Source organism: Gymnodraco acuticeps, unplaced genomic scaffold (assembly GCF_902827175.1).
Source record: "Gymnodraco acuticeps unplaced genomic scaffold, fGymAcu1.1, whole genome shotgun sequence".
NCBI classification, from domain to species: domain Eukaryota; kingdom Metazoa; phylum Chordata; class Actinopteri; order Perciformes; family Bathydraconidae; genus Gymnodraco; species Gymnodraco acuticeps.
The window spans coordinates 71,598-86,687 of NW_022990584.1; the positions used below are offsets into that span (position 1 = coordinate 71,598).

The window sequence follows — 15,090 nt, forward strand, 5'->3', positions numbered from 1 at the left end:
GGCGTCGAACACGATGCAAGGAAGAAATCCAGTGTTATTGTCACAGATTTTGCACAGTGTAGTTTGATTTCAATACGTTTCGAATGACACCACCCCTTTCTACTTCTGACCTTAAAGAAGTAGAAAGGGGTGGTGACTGTAATCGGATTGAGAATGGGTTCCAGATTGCATCAATATCAGTGTTTGTTTTTAAAAAAAATGTTTCCATTGAAATGTATTTCCATAAGCAGGTTTTTCCAAAATTGTGATATTGCTTTTGTGTCGTCATTTCCAAATTCCAGATATATATATTGTTATATCAAAAACAAGTCTCTCCTGACTGAAATACGGTAGCTGTGATACTTACGTCTTGCATTTGAACAGGCAGGAAGAGAATGGATCCATCAAAAGCTATAACTTCTCCTGTGGTCTCGCGGTGATCTTTCATCATGGCGAAACGCATCCCCATTGATTCCACATTTGGACTGAAATATATAATTGAAAGCGCTCATCAATCCGAAAAAAAAGCACTTTTCATAATGAAAGTATCGACTGACAATGTGTTGATTCGGGGGATTTTATAACCAATATTGCTACCGTGTAATTCTAGCTTTAGTTAGTTTTAACTTCACACACATTTAAAGAAACATTTCCGAGAGCAGTGGTTTTCAAACCCCTGGTGGGTCGCGGAGGTACTGCAGGGGGGGTCGCAGGAAGATTTTTTTATTTTCTCCTTTTAGCTTTGTGAAGCACCTTGAGAGATGACGTTGTTTTTAAAGTGTGCTATATAAATCAAATGTATTATTATTATTCAATTGTAAACAAACACTGCAAATATCTCACTGGTCAGAGAGCTGTGGGCATAATGCTGCCTTTTGCAACATCCTACTTGTGTGAGAGGCTTTTTCTTGCTGCCATCAAAACCAAATACAGATCAAAGCTGAACATTGAGAATGAACTGAGAGGCCGTCTCAAAACAAGTCATCGATGAGCTCGTGTGGAATAGGAATGGTAAAGTGATGTGATCGTTTGCAACCTGCAGTAGAAATAATAGTTAATTAACATATTATCCTTAAAGAAATTTGAATTTAAAAATCTGCTACTCAGGGAAGAAGGCCTGCTAGTTTTAATTAGGCCACTTTAATTCACAGTATCTTACAAGCACTTTTGTTCAAGTGTAATCCATAATAAAATATAAATATAGTTGGATCTTTATATCTTCTTATTATCAGCAGAGAAAATGTAATGTTTTTACAACAATATACAATTAATCCTACCAATATAGAAGGGAACCGGGTTGGGGGGGGGGGGCCCGAAAATATTTCCAATACTATACGTTTTTTTACCTGTCTGGCTGGTCCTGCGACTTATACTCCGAAGCGACTTGAATTAGCGTATCAGCATTATGTGTCGCAGCTCATTGTGTGGATTATATTGTTTATTCAGCTCGTCAGTTAATAACAGTGTGCCATGTCTGTATTGTGTTTCATCAATTCATTAAACTTCAGTAAAGCTGACATTTGTGCCGGAGTTTCTCTGATCTCCGGCACACTGTTTAACTGGATGGATAGCTAGCTCGGTGATAGTGAGACCTTCACAGCGACAGGTGCGACTTGTAGTCCGGAAAATACGGTATATGGATACTTCCTAATTATAAAAAAGGGAAATGAATGACACATGTTGGTTTATGTGTGTGGCTTTCTGGTTTACTAAAAGTAGTATGAACCAAGACAAATAATGCAAAGGTTATGTTTTTCATTCAAACGTCTGAATAAGCCCACTCATTAAGTCCTTAAAACTGTACCTAAGTTGATGTGATTGTCACTGATTGTGTTTAATAGACATTTCATATCTATCTGAGTTACCTGACACAGTACTTACGTGAATGTCACATGGTACTGATACACGGCTTCGTTCTTGCAACGAATCATGATGTGGTTTGAGCCGATCGTTATTGCAGTTCCTTTTGTTCCAGCTTTATTAATAGCCTCCCTGAGCAGGAGACAAAACACATGTACAAAAATGTTTACGCAAAATGCAGTCAGACGTACTTATCGTTGTCCACCTGGATGTACTGTTGTCATTTGTGTAATTCCTATCGTTAATGTGTTGTGCATGGCTCTCAATGTATATTTTGCCTTCACATCTATTGCAATTTAGCCCTCTGTGGGACGAATAAAGGTATTCTGATTCTTGTGTGACTAGTAACCCTGACACAACAAGCCGATCTCAAAGATTAGCATTTCTAAAATCTCATGATTATGAGAATTGTGCTAAAAAACGTAGACAATACTGTGAAAGTGAAAATAACCGCAATACGTTTTTCAAATGATCTAACCTTAATGTATGTTAGTCAGTTAGCAACAACTAATCGACTTAATCGATTACCAAATTAGTTGCCAACTAATTCAGTCGTCGATTCGTTGGTGACGTCATCACGTGTGTTTTACGCGCCGTTAAGCTCCAACGTTATTGGTCTTTTATCGGTACTGTATGTATTATTGCTACAAAACATTATATCGCAGTCTTAGTGTCGCCAACTCGTTTCTAATATGCAAAGACAACAAATGCGTCTATGATGTATTTTCGATCAGACGAGATCTCTCTCCCGTCTGTGTGCGAGGGGGCGGGGCAGTTTACACACACGCAGCTGCTACATGCAGCGGAGCACACTGCGGAGATGGCGGAGAGAACGTTAAGGTTTTAACTGTACTACTACTTATATCGATACTGCTTATCGATCCGGTCCTTTTAACGATAGTATTAACGGTTCTTTTGACAAGAAATAAGGTAAACTAACTAAACAAATTGTGAACAAAACTAACATTGCTTTTTATTTAAATTAAATAAATAATATTTCACATCAAAAGAAACAACAATGTTTTAACAAATCGTATTAAATAATCTGATGACAGAACTGTAAACAGAATAGCTGACACTTTAACTAAATAAAGAGTAACTCTGTTACCTCCTTTATTTTTGGTTGGTAGACCTCGGTGAGCTGATCATTAACCCATGTTTGTATAATGTAGTTAACTCCGTGTGTTGCTGCTAGCATACATAACACCTGACGTGGAAACGTTACTCGTGGATGGGGCTACAGAGCTGCTAGAAAGACAGTGGAACCCGGTGCATTCCTCCGTCTGGATGTGGAGCACTTTTGATAAATGTTTAGACAAATTGCTCGTGTTACCGCCCTCACATGCTGAACTCTTATTGCACTTTTGGTAACGAGCATCGAGACGGGTAAAGTTTAACCACCTCGGAGCGCGTTCTCTCCGCCATCTCCGCAGTGTGTGTGTTGCTGCATGTAGCAGCTGCGTGTGTAAACTGCCCCGCCCCCTCGCAAGCAGGCGGGGGAGAGATCTCGCCTGGATTGGAAAGATCGAAAATACATTATAGACGCATTTTGTAGTCTTTTTGCATATTAGAAACCGACACTAAGACTGCGATATAATGTTTATGTAGCAATAATACATGACATATATTTTAAATGTCTCCTGTACCGATAAAAAAGAGCGATAACGTTGGAGCTTAACGGGGTGTAGAACACATGTGATGACGTCACCAACGAATCGACGACTGAATTAGTTGCCAACTCATTTGGTAATCGATTTTAATCGATTAAGTCGATTAGTTGTTGCACCCCTAGTTAATGATTAGAGGTAACTGAGTTATTTATTTAGTTAAAGTGTCAGCTATTCTGTTTACAGTCTGTCATCACATTATTTAACACGATTTGTTAAAACATTGTTGTTTCTTTTGATGTGAAATATTATTTATTTAATTTAAATAAAAAGCAATGTTAATCTTGTTCAAAATGGGTTTAGTTAATTTAATAATGTATTTTTGAATCAAGTATTCATCTTTATTGTCTTCTTTGTTAGTTTCCACATGCCTAAAACAACCTCAAGCTACATCTAAAAGTTGAGCTAAATAAGAGCGTTGGGCAGAATAGTCCGAATAGTCGATTAATCGTTTCATTCATGGATTATCAAATTAGTCGTTTGTTTCAGCCCTAATGTTAGTGCCTCTCATGTGTAAAATGTTGCACTTCAACACACCACAAACACCGAGCTAAAGGCCTTGTAGAGAGCCAAACTGTATGCATTCTTTAAATAATCTAAATATTGTTTTATTTGAATCGTTTATTTGGCGGGGACACTGCATTGGAATGGACACTTAAAACGTGTTTAAAATGTGTCGAGCGTTAATATGCCTGATTTAGCTTTGAGCTACTTTCCATCCGCAGTCCCTCACATAAAACATTTAAGAAAATGACATTTATAAACAAATGCATGATATGCAGAAAGTGAAAAAGAGCAGCATATACAAGCATTAACCACATGGTAGTACAAAATAGCAGCAAGGACATATAAAGTGCAAGAGAAGATACAAGAGCTGAGATGATGCCCCTGTGTTAAAGTGCATTTAGCGGTGATCGCACATCTGTTTGTTTCCCAACCATTCTTTGAGTTGACCTTTGAAGCTCTTGCGTGTGGGACAATCCCGTATCTCAGTTGGGAGGCTGTTCCACAACGAGCTGCCTTTAATGGAGGACACTTTGTCCAAAAGTGTTCCGTCTGCGGTGGACTTCACAGTCTCCTCTGGTTTCTGACCCAGTGCAGCGCCCAGTGTGTTTTCTGTGGATGAATTCCCCTAAGGGGGGGGGGCAGTCCCTATTGGTGAAGTAGTATTGTTTTCTGAATGGAGATTGGCTAAGCTAACGTTATATATGCTCCGACCGTCCACACTCACAACAACGGCCTACAGACATAAATAAACCAGCGACTGTATTCTCCATGACACAGACAGTCTGTGGTTTGTACTTGTTTCACTTTTGTCTAGTTTCTGAACAGATATGAGGAGCTGTGAGCTCTGAGTGCTAACAGCTAACAGCTAACAGCTAACAGCTAACAGCTAATGTTGGTTTTGTGGTTCGCATTGAAGATGACGTCACGGCTCCGCCTACACTGCGTTACTATAGTTACTGCCCCAGTAGTGTTGCCACGATACCAACATTTTGGTTTCGATACCGATACCAAGTCAAGAATTGCGATTCCGATTCTTTTTCGATACTTTTCTTAAAAAAAGGGAAACAGTCTTAAATGTAATTATTGTGCTTTATTTCACACCAGAACCAGAACCATAACACACACTTTTAAACAATGAGAACAATAAACAAAATAAATGACAAGAATTCGTATTAAATAAAATTCAGCATCATCTCAAACAACTTTTTTGTTTTAGAAAATATAATTTTTTTTATATTTTATTAACATGTAATAGTACAGTAATATAAATAATGATTGACAAAATGTATATTGCAGATGTTAGCCACATTGGTAAGTTAGCTAAAAAGATAGCCATATTAGACAGTTATCATTGCCATTAATTGCCTCGTTTGTCACAAAATAAATTACACTGGTTTGACTTAGATTTGAGGGCATGGGCTTGAGCATGATGTAATTATGTTATCTATCACATTCGCTAACCTGTCTGGATTCCGGTCGGCGAGGTGCTTAGCCAAGTTTGAATTGGCTCCCTTGGTTTGCAGGGATCTAAAACATGTCTTACAGACAGGCCTCGTGGTGTCCGTAGGCTTGCCCTCACTGTCAGAGATATAGCTCAAATACTTCCAAATTTCGCTTCTGGCGTCTTTTTTGTCAACAAGCCGAGGCGCAGCGGCAGTTGCACTCCCACTTGCAGCCATGCTTCTCGTTTTCTCACATGCTCTAGCAGCTAGCGCGTGGCCGCGTGCACGAGAGAGGGGAGGGACTTAGAGCGTGCTTGAGAGGGGCGGGACTGCAGGCACGGCTGCAGTGCAGGGAGTGGAAGCAGAGCGCTGAACACACACGGCTCTTTATTAAAACGGCGCTTTCTCACCGGAGTACTTTTCCCCGTCATTCTTAAAGTACCGATACGAATGAAACGGAGGAATCGTACCGTTTGTAACGGCAGGGTATCGCGGTACCTTTCAAGTATCGGTACACCGTGCAACACTATGCCCCAGTACTAAACTGTAATGGAAACGCAGCATAAAGTGAGCCTGGCCTACCAAGGCCTAACTATACCGTACTAAGCCGAGCGAGGCCCTGCAGTGGGAATGCGCCATTAGTGAGCCGAGCCAAATGATCCGGAATTCCCATCACTAATACGTAAAGAGATAGGTCACGTGACACGACGTGACGTCACACCCCCCCCCAGCTCTCGGGGTGGACGCCCTCTCAGCCCTGGTCTGGTGGAAACTGAATGATAACCAACAATATACTTGTGATATGCAAGGTGTGAAGAGGTGACTACAAGTGAAAGATGAATACTCACTGGACTGCCTCCATTTTCATCTCCTTTGCTGGTGAAACAGAAGAAAACTCCACCTTTGCTGGAGCCAGCTCCTCTCGAGTAATGGGCATCGGGGGTACGGTTCCTTCACAAAACAATAACATTTTAGGTTCATTTCTTACTTTTTCAGGAGTTCTACAGAAGTAACGTTTAACTTACATGCACTATTTCTGTTTAATGTGTTTTATTGCGAAGAACCGGAAGTGTCGTGGCTTCCTTCCTTGTTTTTCTATCAAGCCTTAAACAGACGTGCTTTAACTCGTTTCCTTTCCTTTATATTACTTACAGTTGGAAGAGTTGCTTGGCCTCCGATGGTTTGGATGATGTTATGCGATGTGTTGGCTCAAAATATAATAAACTTTTACATATGCAACAAAGAAAATAGTATTCAAAACAAATTGGCAAAACTCAAATAAAATAACAGCTTAGGTATTCTTTCAGTCTTGATAAGGCTTATATAACTTACTAACTTAAAGGGTAATTGAACTATTAAAAACTTTAACTTTTATAGGGTGTTGACTACAGACGTCACAATTAGGTGGCCTTTCTTATAAAAACTAAATACTGGCTCTAACAGGAAGTGTAACCGGATGTTGTGAAGTGTTACGTTGGAGCAGGGTCTATGCAGGAATCCTGAAGTCAGACCTTTTGAGACCTTGTTTAAGACCCTTTCCATACATTTGAAGACGTCATCTCCACTTTGAGTTTTAACCGGTTACCTTGGCGACACACTTCACCTCACATTGACTATATACAGTATTGATTGTCCTTCCTCCTTATTTTCCAACCATTTGGACGCAGACTTGCATTTCCCCATAACGATGTTGCTTAACAACCGGCGTAAACGGACCTTCACGCTATCAAGCAGTGAGTGTGCGATGTCCTGTTCAGATGACGTCAAGTCCAACGGGATGCCATCAATAAACTACACAGAATCACACTACACACCTACGCAATGATTACATTCAGGCAGACTGTAGAATACAACCTCTCTGGACCATTTATGTACTTATTGAAAACAAGCTACAAAATGTAATACCTTGGAAAATGCACTTGTTAAGACCCTGTGGAGTTAGGTGTTGTATGTGTTATCCGAAGATGGCGGTGTGCTGAAATAACGTGTGGTGCTAAGACCAAAGTGTGTCTTATTATCGAGTGACGGTAGCATTGTATCTTTCCCTACCTGTGGGGGAAGTCTGAAGGTGTGGGGCAGCTGTTTGTGGACCTGGCTCAACTCGACCTGGAGAAACAGGAGGGAGAGCTCGTCCTCTTCCGGATCCGGGGAAAGGCATCGCCCCTCTTCCAAGCCCCATCATCGTCTGAGGGGCCGAACCTCGAAAAACCTCTTGGAAACTGAAAGAGATCATATAAACAATAATGTTGCTGCTGTGTTAGAACAGGTTTACCGTGCTCAATGAAATGTGTATTTATTTAACCCTTATACATCTGTTCAGAGTTTAGCTCATGTCATTTTTGTTATTTCTATACTAACCATTACTACATGTTTCATTTATATTGTTATTATCCCATGTATCTCTGTTTCTGTCTTGTTCTGTTGTAGCACCTGAATTTCCATACAGGGATACATTCATTTCCATCTGATCTTATATTGATACTGTCGACAGCAATATGCTAATAATAAATAATAGGGTTGCAAAATTCCGGGAATTTTCAAAGACGGAAACTTTCCATGGGAATAAACTGGGAATTTTCTAAATGGAAGCTTGGCTCTTCGTAGGGAACTTAAATATAATTGGGGAAAGTATATTTTAGCATAATCTTGACTAAAACAAACAGATGCCATTCAAGTACACTTGAATATCCATGCCATAGCACACTGCTCACTGCATGGCTATTGAGACCACACCCCCTACAGGCACTGAGCATTCCTCCATCACATGCACACATGATTTCTAGAAGTAATATTTAACTCCACATGTTTTTGTTCTTCTATGAAACAAATGATTGTTCAATAAAATAATTAAAACTTGTTCTGTTCTACCTACATACATACATCTGTTGAAATGTCGTGTTTTTTTAAATGGTATCTTTTTGCATGGATGTTTTCTTATGACAAAACTAAATGTTTATATTTATGCTTGGATACGATTCGATTCGATTACCCTCAATTCCCAGTTAGTTCCCATAATTCCCTGGAAATGTACCGGAAATGTTCCGCCCCTATGCAACCCTAAATAATAATAATAATACTACATGTTATTTATATAGCGCTTTTCCTGCTGCTCAAAGTGCTTTACAAGTAAGTAAAGAAAAACAACAACAACGTTCAGTGGATGTTAGATAATACTCTGTCTCCTGTTTTGCCTACCTGCTGCCTCGGACCGTCACCTCTTTCAGTTGGCCTTCTGGTTTGCTGATGGCACCGACTGGTTGCAGCTCACCCAAATCTCCAGCTGCTCCTCTTCCTGCATCAACAAGTGACAACTCAGTACACACAATACTTTATCTGTTTTATTGTGTTGCACCGTTGGAGGAGCCTGTGACCTAAGATTTTCATTGACATATTTACACTGTAGCTTTGCACACATGACAATAAAAGCCTTGAATCTTGAGTAAAAGATATACATATACGAGAGCACATGATAACAAAGGTATCCCAACTGTAGCTGTGAACATGACAGGATGTGTGATTACCTAGAAGAGCATCAGGACTGTTTGAGGCATATGATAGCTATGTGATTAACATGATGATTCAGCCTCTATGGAGAGAGACATCAAGCATGCTCATTTCTGACGTGGAGCTAATCTGAAGTAAACATTGAATACTGCTTTCTATTCCTCCATCTTGTGACTGTGTAACTCCCTCTCTTGGATATCAGCATGTGAAGGACACTGTTCAGGAACTAGTTGATGCTCTGTATGTGATGACTACTTCCATTCTGGAGAGGATCACAAATACATGGATCCTGATGTTGAAGCTCAAGCCGGGGACCAGTGAGACTTTCCTAACATATGACTAAGTATATTGTACTTTATGAAATACAGATGTGAAATGTGTGACCTTTTCTAAATCAAATATCAATAAAATGCAAGCGTTTTTTAATACAGACCCAGTGCTGGTGCTCCTCTCCCCCAGGAGGCCATGGAGGGGTCGATGCCCATTCCTCTAAACATTGAGACCAGTGTTGATCCTGGACCGAGTGAAGGTGCGTCAACCTGCAAGAAGATACGTAAAGTAGCAGCTTTTACGGTAAGGGCATACGAGTTGACATTACATTTAATCAGGGATGGGAATGATTAATCGAATATTCTAAATGATTCAGGTATTCGAATATTAATATTTGAAAAAAATTAATTGGAGGGGTGCCTAAGTTGATTACATATTATCAAATGGATTAATTAAATGTATACGACAGTGCCATTTTAAATATCTTTGGTTTCTATATTTATTTGAAAATGTATTTATTATTAAAAACTTGAACTTTTATTCAATAAGCTCCTTAGATAACTTTTGAATGTGTTAGTTTCATTCTGTTCTCCTCATAGCACTGTGAAGCATCTTGAGATGACGTTGTTTTTAAAGTGTGCTAGATCAATGAAATGTATTATTATTATTAAAAAGCACAACAATCAATATATACAAAATAACAGTCACTTTGCGCACACACAACATTTTCTAACCTCTTTTGTTGTCGGAGTGGGGTCTTTCGTCGTGGGAGGTTGTTGTTGCGGCTCCACAGGAGGAAGGATTGCACCTCTTGCAACCCCAACTTTTGGCTCAGCGGCCAGGAAGAGCAGACCTCTGGCTCGGCCGAACACTGGATCAGCAGCGGGTAGAGCTAATCCTCGTCCGAGAGTAATGCTGGGAGTGGGGAAACCTCTGGCTCTTCCTACACTGAACCCTTCTGTAGAGAGCAGCAGTCCTCTACTTCGTCCCATAGCCGGCTCCTGAGGCTGCAGTCCTCCTCCGCGCCCCATCCAGGGGACATCTGGGGGCGTCTTTGGGTCCATATCTCCACTTCTATTAAAACCCATGAACACAACAAGGGTTCAGAATCAGACTCAGATTATCTCTATAGTCCCACAGAGGGGAAATGTACATTGTTACAGCCGTAAAGAGCCAAAGACAGCTTAATGTGAACTAAGCATGCATTCAAAAATATATTAAAGATACAAAAAAATAATAAAAAAAGTTACACAATTTACAAAAAACACATCCTGTAACTAGGGCTGTACCCGAATATCCGAATATTCGTTCGTTGGAGTACTATTCGGGTTTCAATTTCGTTATTCGGATATTCGTTTTGTCCCATTTTTTTTTCAAATTGAATTGATTGAAATCTCCAATCTCAACGTAAGAGCTTGTTCGGGGGGGGGCTAACACTTAGCCATAAAGGTTATCGTTTACTTTCTCCGTCTTTATATGTAGATATTACTTTTCTCCGTTAATCTCCATCACGTTGTTTCCATAGCAACAACAACTTCCTGTCAGCAGCGCTAACTCTCCTTCAAAATAAAAGCATGTCCATAAATAGGAAGCCAAATTACACTTAAGACAAATACAACTGCAACTAAAGTAACAAACACAATGAGATATCCTTTTCAATTTCAAACACAAATTGGGTTAATAACTATAAAACAACAATACTGTAGAATAACAAAATAAATAGGGATGCACCGAATATTCGGCCACCGAATTATCGGCCGAAAATTGTTAAAAAGGCCCTTTCGGCCAAAAGGGTTTTAACACCGAAAAAATATCACCGAATGTCAGAACAGGCTTACGTTGGTAACCTAACGTGTTGTTGTGATGACGTAATAAAGACGCGGCGACCATGCTCGCGGCTGGCTCACAGGGGGGGGGGGGGACATTGACCGTTGTCATCGAGATTGCCCTGAGCCTTTAACAAATCGTATTAAATAATCTGATGACAGACTGTAAACAGAATAGCTGAAACTTTAACAAACTAAATAACTCAGTTTCCTCTAATCATTAACCCATGTTTGTATCATGTAGTTAACTCCGTGTGTTGCTGCTAGCATACATAACACCTGACGTGGAAACGTTACTCGTGATGGGGCTACAGAGCTGCTAGAAAGACGGTCGAACCCGGTGCATTCCTCCGTCTGCATGCGGTGCACTTTTGCTAAATGTTTAGACCAATTGCTCGTGCTTACATGCTAAACTCTTATTGCACTTATGGTAACAAGTATTCTCCACATCGAGACGGGTAAAGTTTAACCACACCTCGGAGCGCGTTCTCTCCGCCATCTCCGCAGTGTGCTCCGCTGCATGTAGCAGCTGCGTGTGTGTAAACTGCCCCGCCCCCTCGCACACAGACGGGGAGAGAGATCTCGTCTGATCGAAAATACATCATCGACGCATTTGTTGTCTTTGCATATTAGAAACGAGTTGGCGACACTAAGACTGCGATATCATGTTTTTTAGCAATAATACATGACATATATAAATGTACTGTATGCATTCAAAAGTGCTGAATAAATGTTTTATGGACCCATAATAGTGATTATTATTTAAGTTAAGTTTTGCCATAATCATGTCTATTTCCATAATCAGGTAGCTGAACAACATTGGTAACAAATGTATACATTATATATATATATATTTCTATTCATCATTTTCGGCCTTTCGGCATTCGGTTTTCGGCCAACTGTTTCTTATTTTCGGTTTCGGCCAAGAATTTCCCATTCGGTGCACCCCTAAAAATAAATGCCGTGAATACACCAAAATACACGTTCGCTGCTGATTACTACGCCCCCCCTCTTATTGTGTGTACATATATACAGAGTCCTGCATTTATTTGTAACATTCTCTGCAACATTTAGCTTATTGTATGTTTCTTTAGTATACATCATTTACTTAATCTGCATTATTTACACATTGGATAATATTGCACTGTTTTATTCTACTCTGTTTCTTCTTGTACTATTTTATTGTTTTTAAATTAGTGTTATTGTCATATTTTATGTTGCATTGTTGGACTTAATATTTTCATTGTTATATATACACACTGTCGCTACTGTGCATGACAATAAAGCTTTTGAATCCTGAAGGTGCTAATAATGTACTTAATTAAATATACTAAAACGTGTACCTCCCTGGTTATGAGACATTATAAATTACAAAACTATCAAAGAATTCAGTTGAAGAGGGATGTAACTAACAATGAAGCGTTTGCTCTATCCATTTTAGGAAATGTAAAAAAATGCCTATGGCAGTATCTTTAACTCCAAGGTGAAAACGTAAAATGTCTTGTTTTGTACGAAACCAAAAAGTATAAAACTAGCTGCACCTTTACCAGCTTTGAGAACACTTTAATAATTATAAAACATATCATATATATTATTCTGAAATGGACCAATCTGCACAATTACTATTTTTACTTTAAGTATATTTTGATGAGAATACTTTTTAACTTTTAATTGAATAACATTTTGAAGGTAGGACTTTTACTGTAACAGAGTATTCCTACACTCTGGTACTTCTACTTTTACTCAAGCACAAGATCTGAGTACTTCTACTTTTACTCAAGATCTGAGTACTTCTACTTTTACTCAAGATCTGAGTACTTCTACTTTTACTCAAGTACAAGATCTGAGTACTTCTACTTTTACTCAAGTACAAGATCTGAGTCCTTCTACTTTTACTCAAGTACAAGATCTGAGTACTTCTACTTTTACTCAAGTACAAGATCTGAGTACTTCTACTTTTGATCTAAGTACTTCTACTTTTACTCAAGTACAAGATCTGAGTACTTCTACTTTTACTCAAGTACAATATCTGAGTACTTCTACTTTTGCTCAAGATCTGAGTAATTCTACTTTTACTCAAGCACAAGATCTGAGTACTTCTACTTTTACTCAAGTACAAGATCTGAGTACTTCTACTTTTACTCAAGATCTGAGTACTTCTACTTTTACTCAAGTACAAGATCTGAGTACTTCTACTTTTACTCAAGTACAAGATCTGAGTACTTCTACTTTTACTCAAGTACAATATCTGAGTACTTGATTGATTGATTGATTGAAAAGTTTATTAACAGCTTGTATATTGGGTACAGTACAGTACAGTACAGCTCAAAACATACAATTGTTAAGGGGATGCAGACCAGAGAAAGACTTTCGTCTTGTTTACATCAGGGTCCCCCATTTCCAATTCATCATATCATTTAAGACATATAAGACATATTTGACATATAAGACATATTTACATACAGATGGCTTATTTACAATTTACATACAGGTGGTTTTTTACATACAGATTGCTTATTTACAATTTTCATTTTAGATTTCGTTCTAATACATCCTAACCGGACATTTAAGACATACCAAGTCTACAGATATACAGTTAGTAACAGAGTCTAAAATGCGAGTATATACATAGATGGGGGGGGGGAAGCTGTCCATTGAACGACAGGTTGAGATTTGTACCATTACCAGGGCCAGTTTTGCAATGCTCTCCCTCGAAGGTGCTCTTTAAGAGAGGTTTTGAAGGTAAGTATAGTTTTACTTTCCTTTACAGTTGTGGGAAGAGCGTTCCACCTTGATGTGGCATAATTGCGAAACGTATATTCCCCCTTTTTTGTGCCAAATCTGGGTTTCACATGATTTGTGGAGCTCCCTCTGGTGTTATGATCATGGTATTCCTTGACCTTTGGGAAGAATTCCTACTTTTACTCAAGTACAAGATCTGAATACTTCTACTTGTACTCAAGTACAAGATCTGAGTACTTCTACTTTTACTCAATTACAAGATCTGAGACTTCTTCCACCTCTGGTCAGAAAATAAAAAACGTGGGTAACACCGCATGGCAAATTAGCTACCGTTAGATTCCGTTAAGAAGTAATTGTAAAATTATATCACTTATAGAGTTGTCTTGACTTTAAAATATAACAGTAGACTTATTAAGTAATAAAATAAATGTATACAAATATAATTTGTATTCCCAATGTATTTAATAGTGATATTTTATTGTTTTAATTCTTGGGAAATATGTTTTTAATGATGTTAGCTACAGGTACTTTCCGTTTAGAATTAGCAGTGAAATTGCATCACTTATCGAGATGTCTTGACTACCAAATTGAATTCTAAAAAATATATATGTTTCACGGAAATGTGATATGAAAAGAGATATCTACATTTTGAACATGTTTACGAATAATTAAAACTATATGGCACTGTTGAAACCATTAGGAATAAAAAGGCTCAAACTAATACAAATATTATATATCAGCTAATGCTAATTTAGCCCCTTAGCTAGCGAGATTAAGCGATATACCAGTCATTTTAATTTCACATTCATTACCAAAGTCAGGTAATATAGCAGTCGGGCACCAACGTTAGATATACACAATGTCTCCGTTAGCCGAAATTAACATTAGCCAACGTTATACAAACGCAATGTCGGCGTTAGCATAGCACCACGGTTAGCTACATGTATTAGAAGCTAACGTTAGCTTACATTAACATTAGCATGATTAGCTAACAGAAACACGTGTTGGAAGTAAATCACGTATTTTACGATGCAAACCGCTGCAAATAAAACACCACAACAATGCATACAGGCAAACAATGTGCAGTTATATTAATGTTACTGCATGAGAACTATCATAATAGACGTTTATAACTTAATAGACGTTTATAACTCTCACCTGGCACAAGGTCTCAAGTCTGTTCTTTATTAATCCACCTGTTAGATTCAACTGGTCGATAGATGGGTTTGTCCCTCCCAAAAATGTACATGATTGGATGATCAGTAGTAACTCCCCCCAAGGCATTGGTTCAAT

At 38.7% G+C, this 15,090-nt stretch overlaps 1 protein-coding gene across 2 annotated transcripts in view; it reads right to left on the reverse strand.

The window, feature by feature from the left end:
- The window catches only part of piwil2 (piwi-like RNA-mediated gene silencing 2), a 60,893-nt gene extending 45,803 nt beyond the window's left edge, over window positions 1-15,090 (reverse strand). The window contains exons 1-8 of one of the 2 annotated variants that reach the window (XM_034228393.1): window positions 14,956-15,090; window positions 9,964-10,303; window positions 9,393-9,498; window positions 8,651-8,747; window positions 7,505-7,674; window positions 6,304-6,406; window positions 1,861-1,971; window positions 347-464 (exon numbers count right to left, since the gene is read on the reverse strand). In XM_034228393.1, the coding sequence (XP_034084284.1) occupies window positions 347-464; window positions 1,861-1,971; window positions 6,304-6,406; window positions 7,505-7,674; window positions 8,651-8,747; window positions 9,393-9,498; window positions 9,964-10,293 (1,035 nt within the window). In that variant the 5' untranslated portion in view covers window positions 10,294-10,303; window positions 14,956-15,090. Of the gene's footprint in view, window positions 1-346; window positions 465-1,860; window positions 1,972-6,303; window positions 6,407-7,504; window positions 7,675-8,650; window positions 8,748-9,392; window positions 9,499-9,963; window positions 10,315-14,955 lie in introns of both variants that reach the window. The other variant, XM_034228394.1, reaches the window with a different exon arrangement.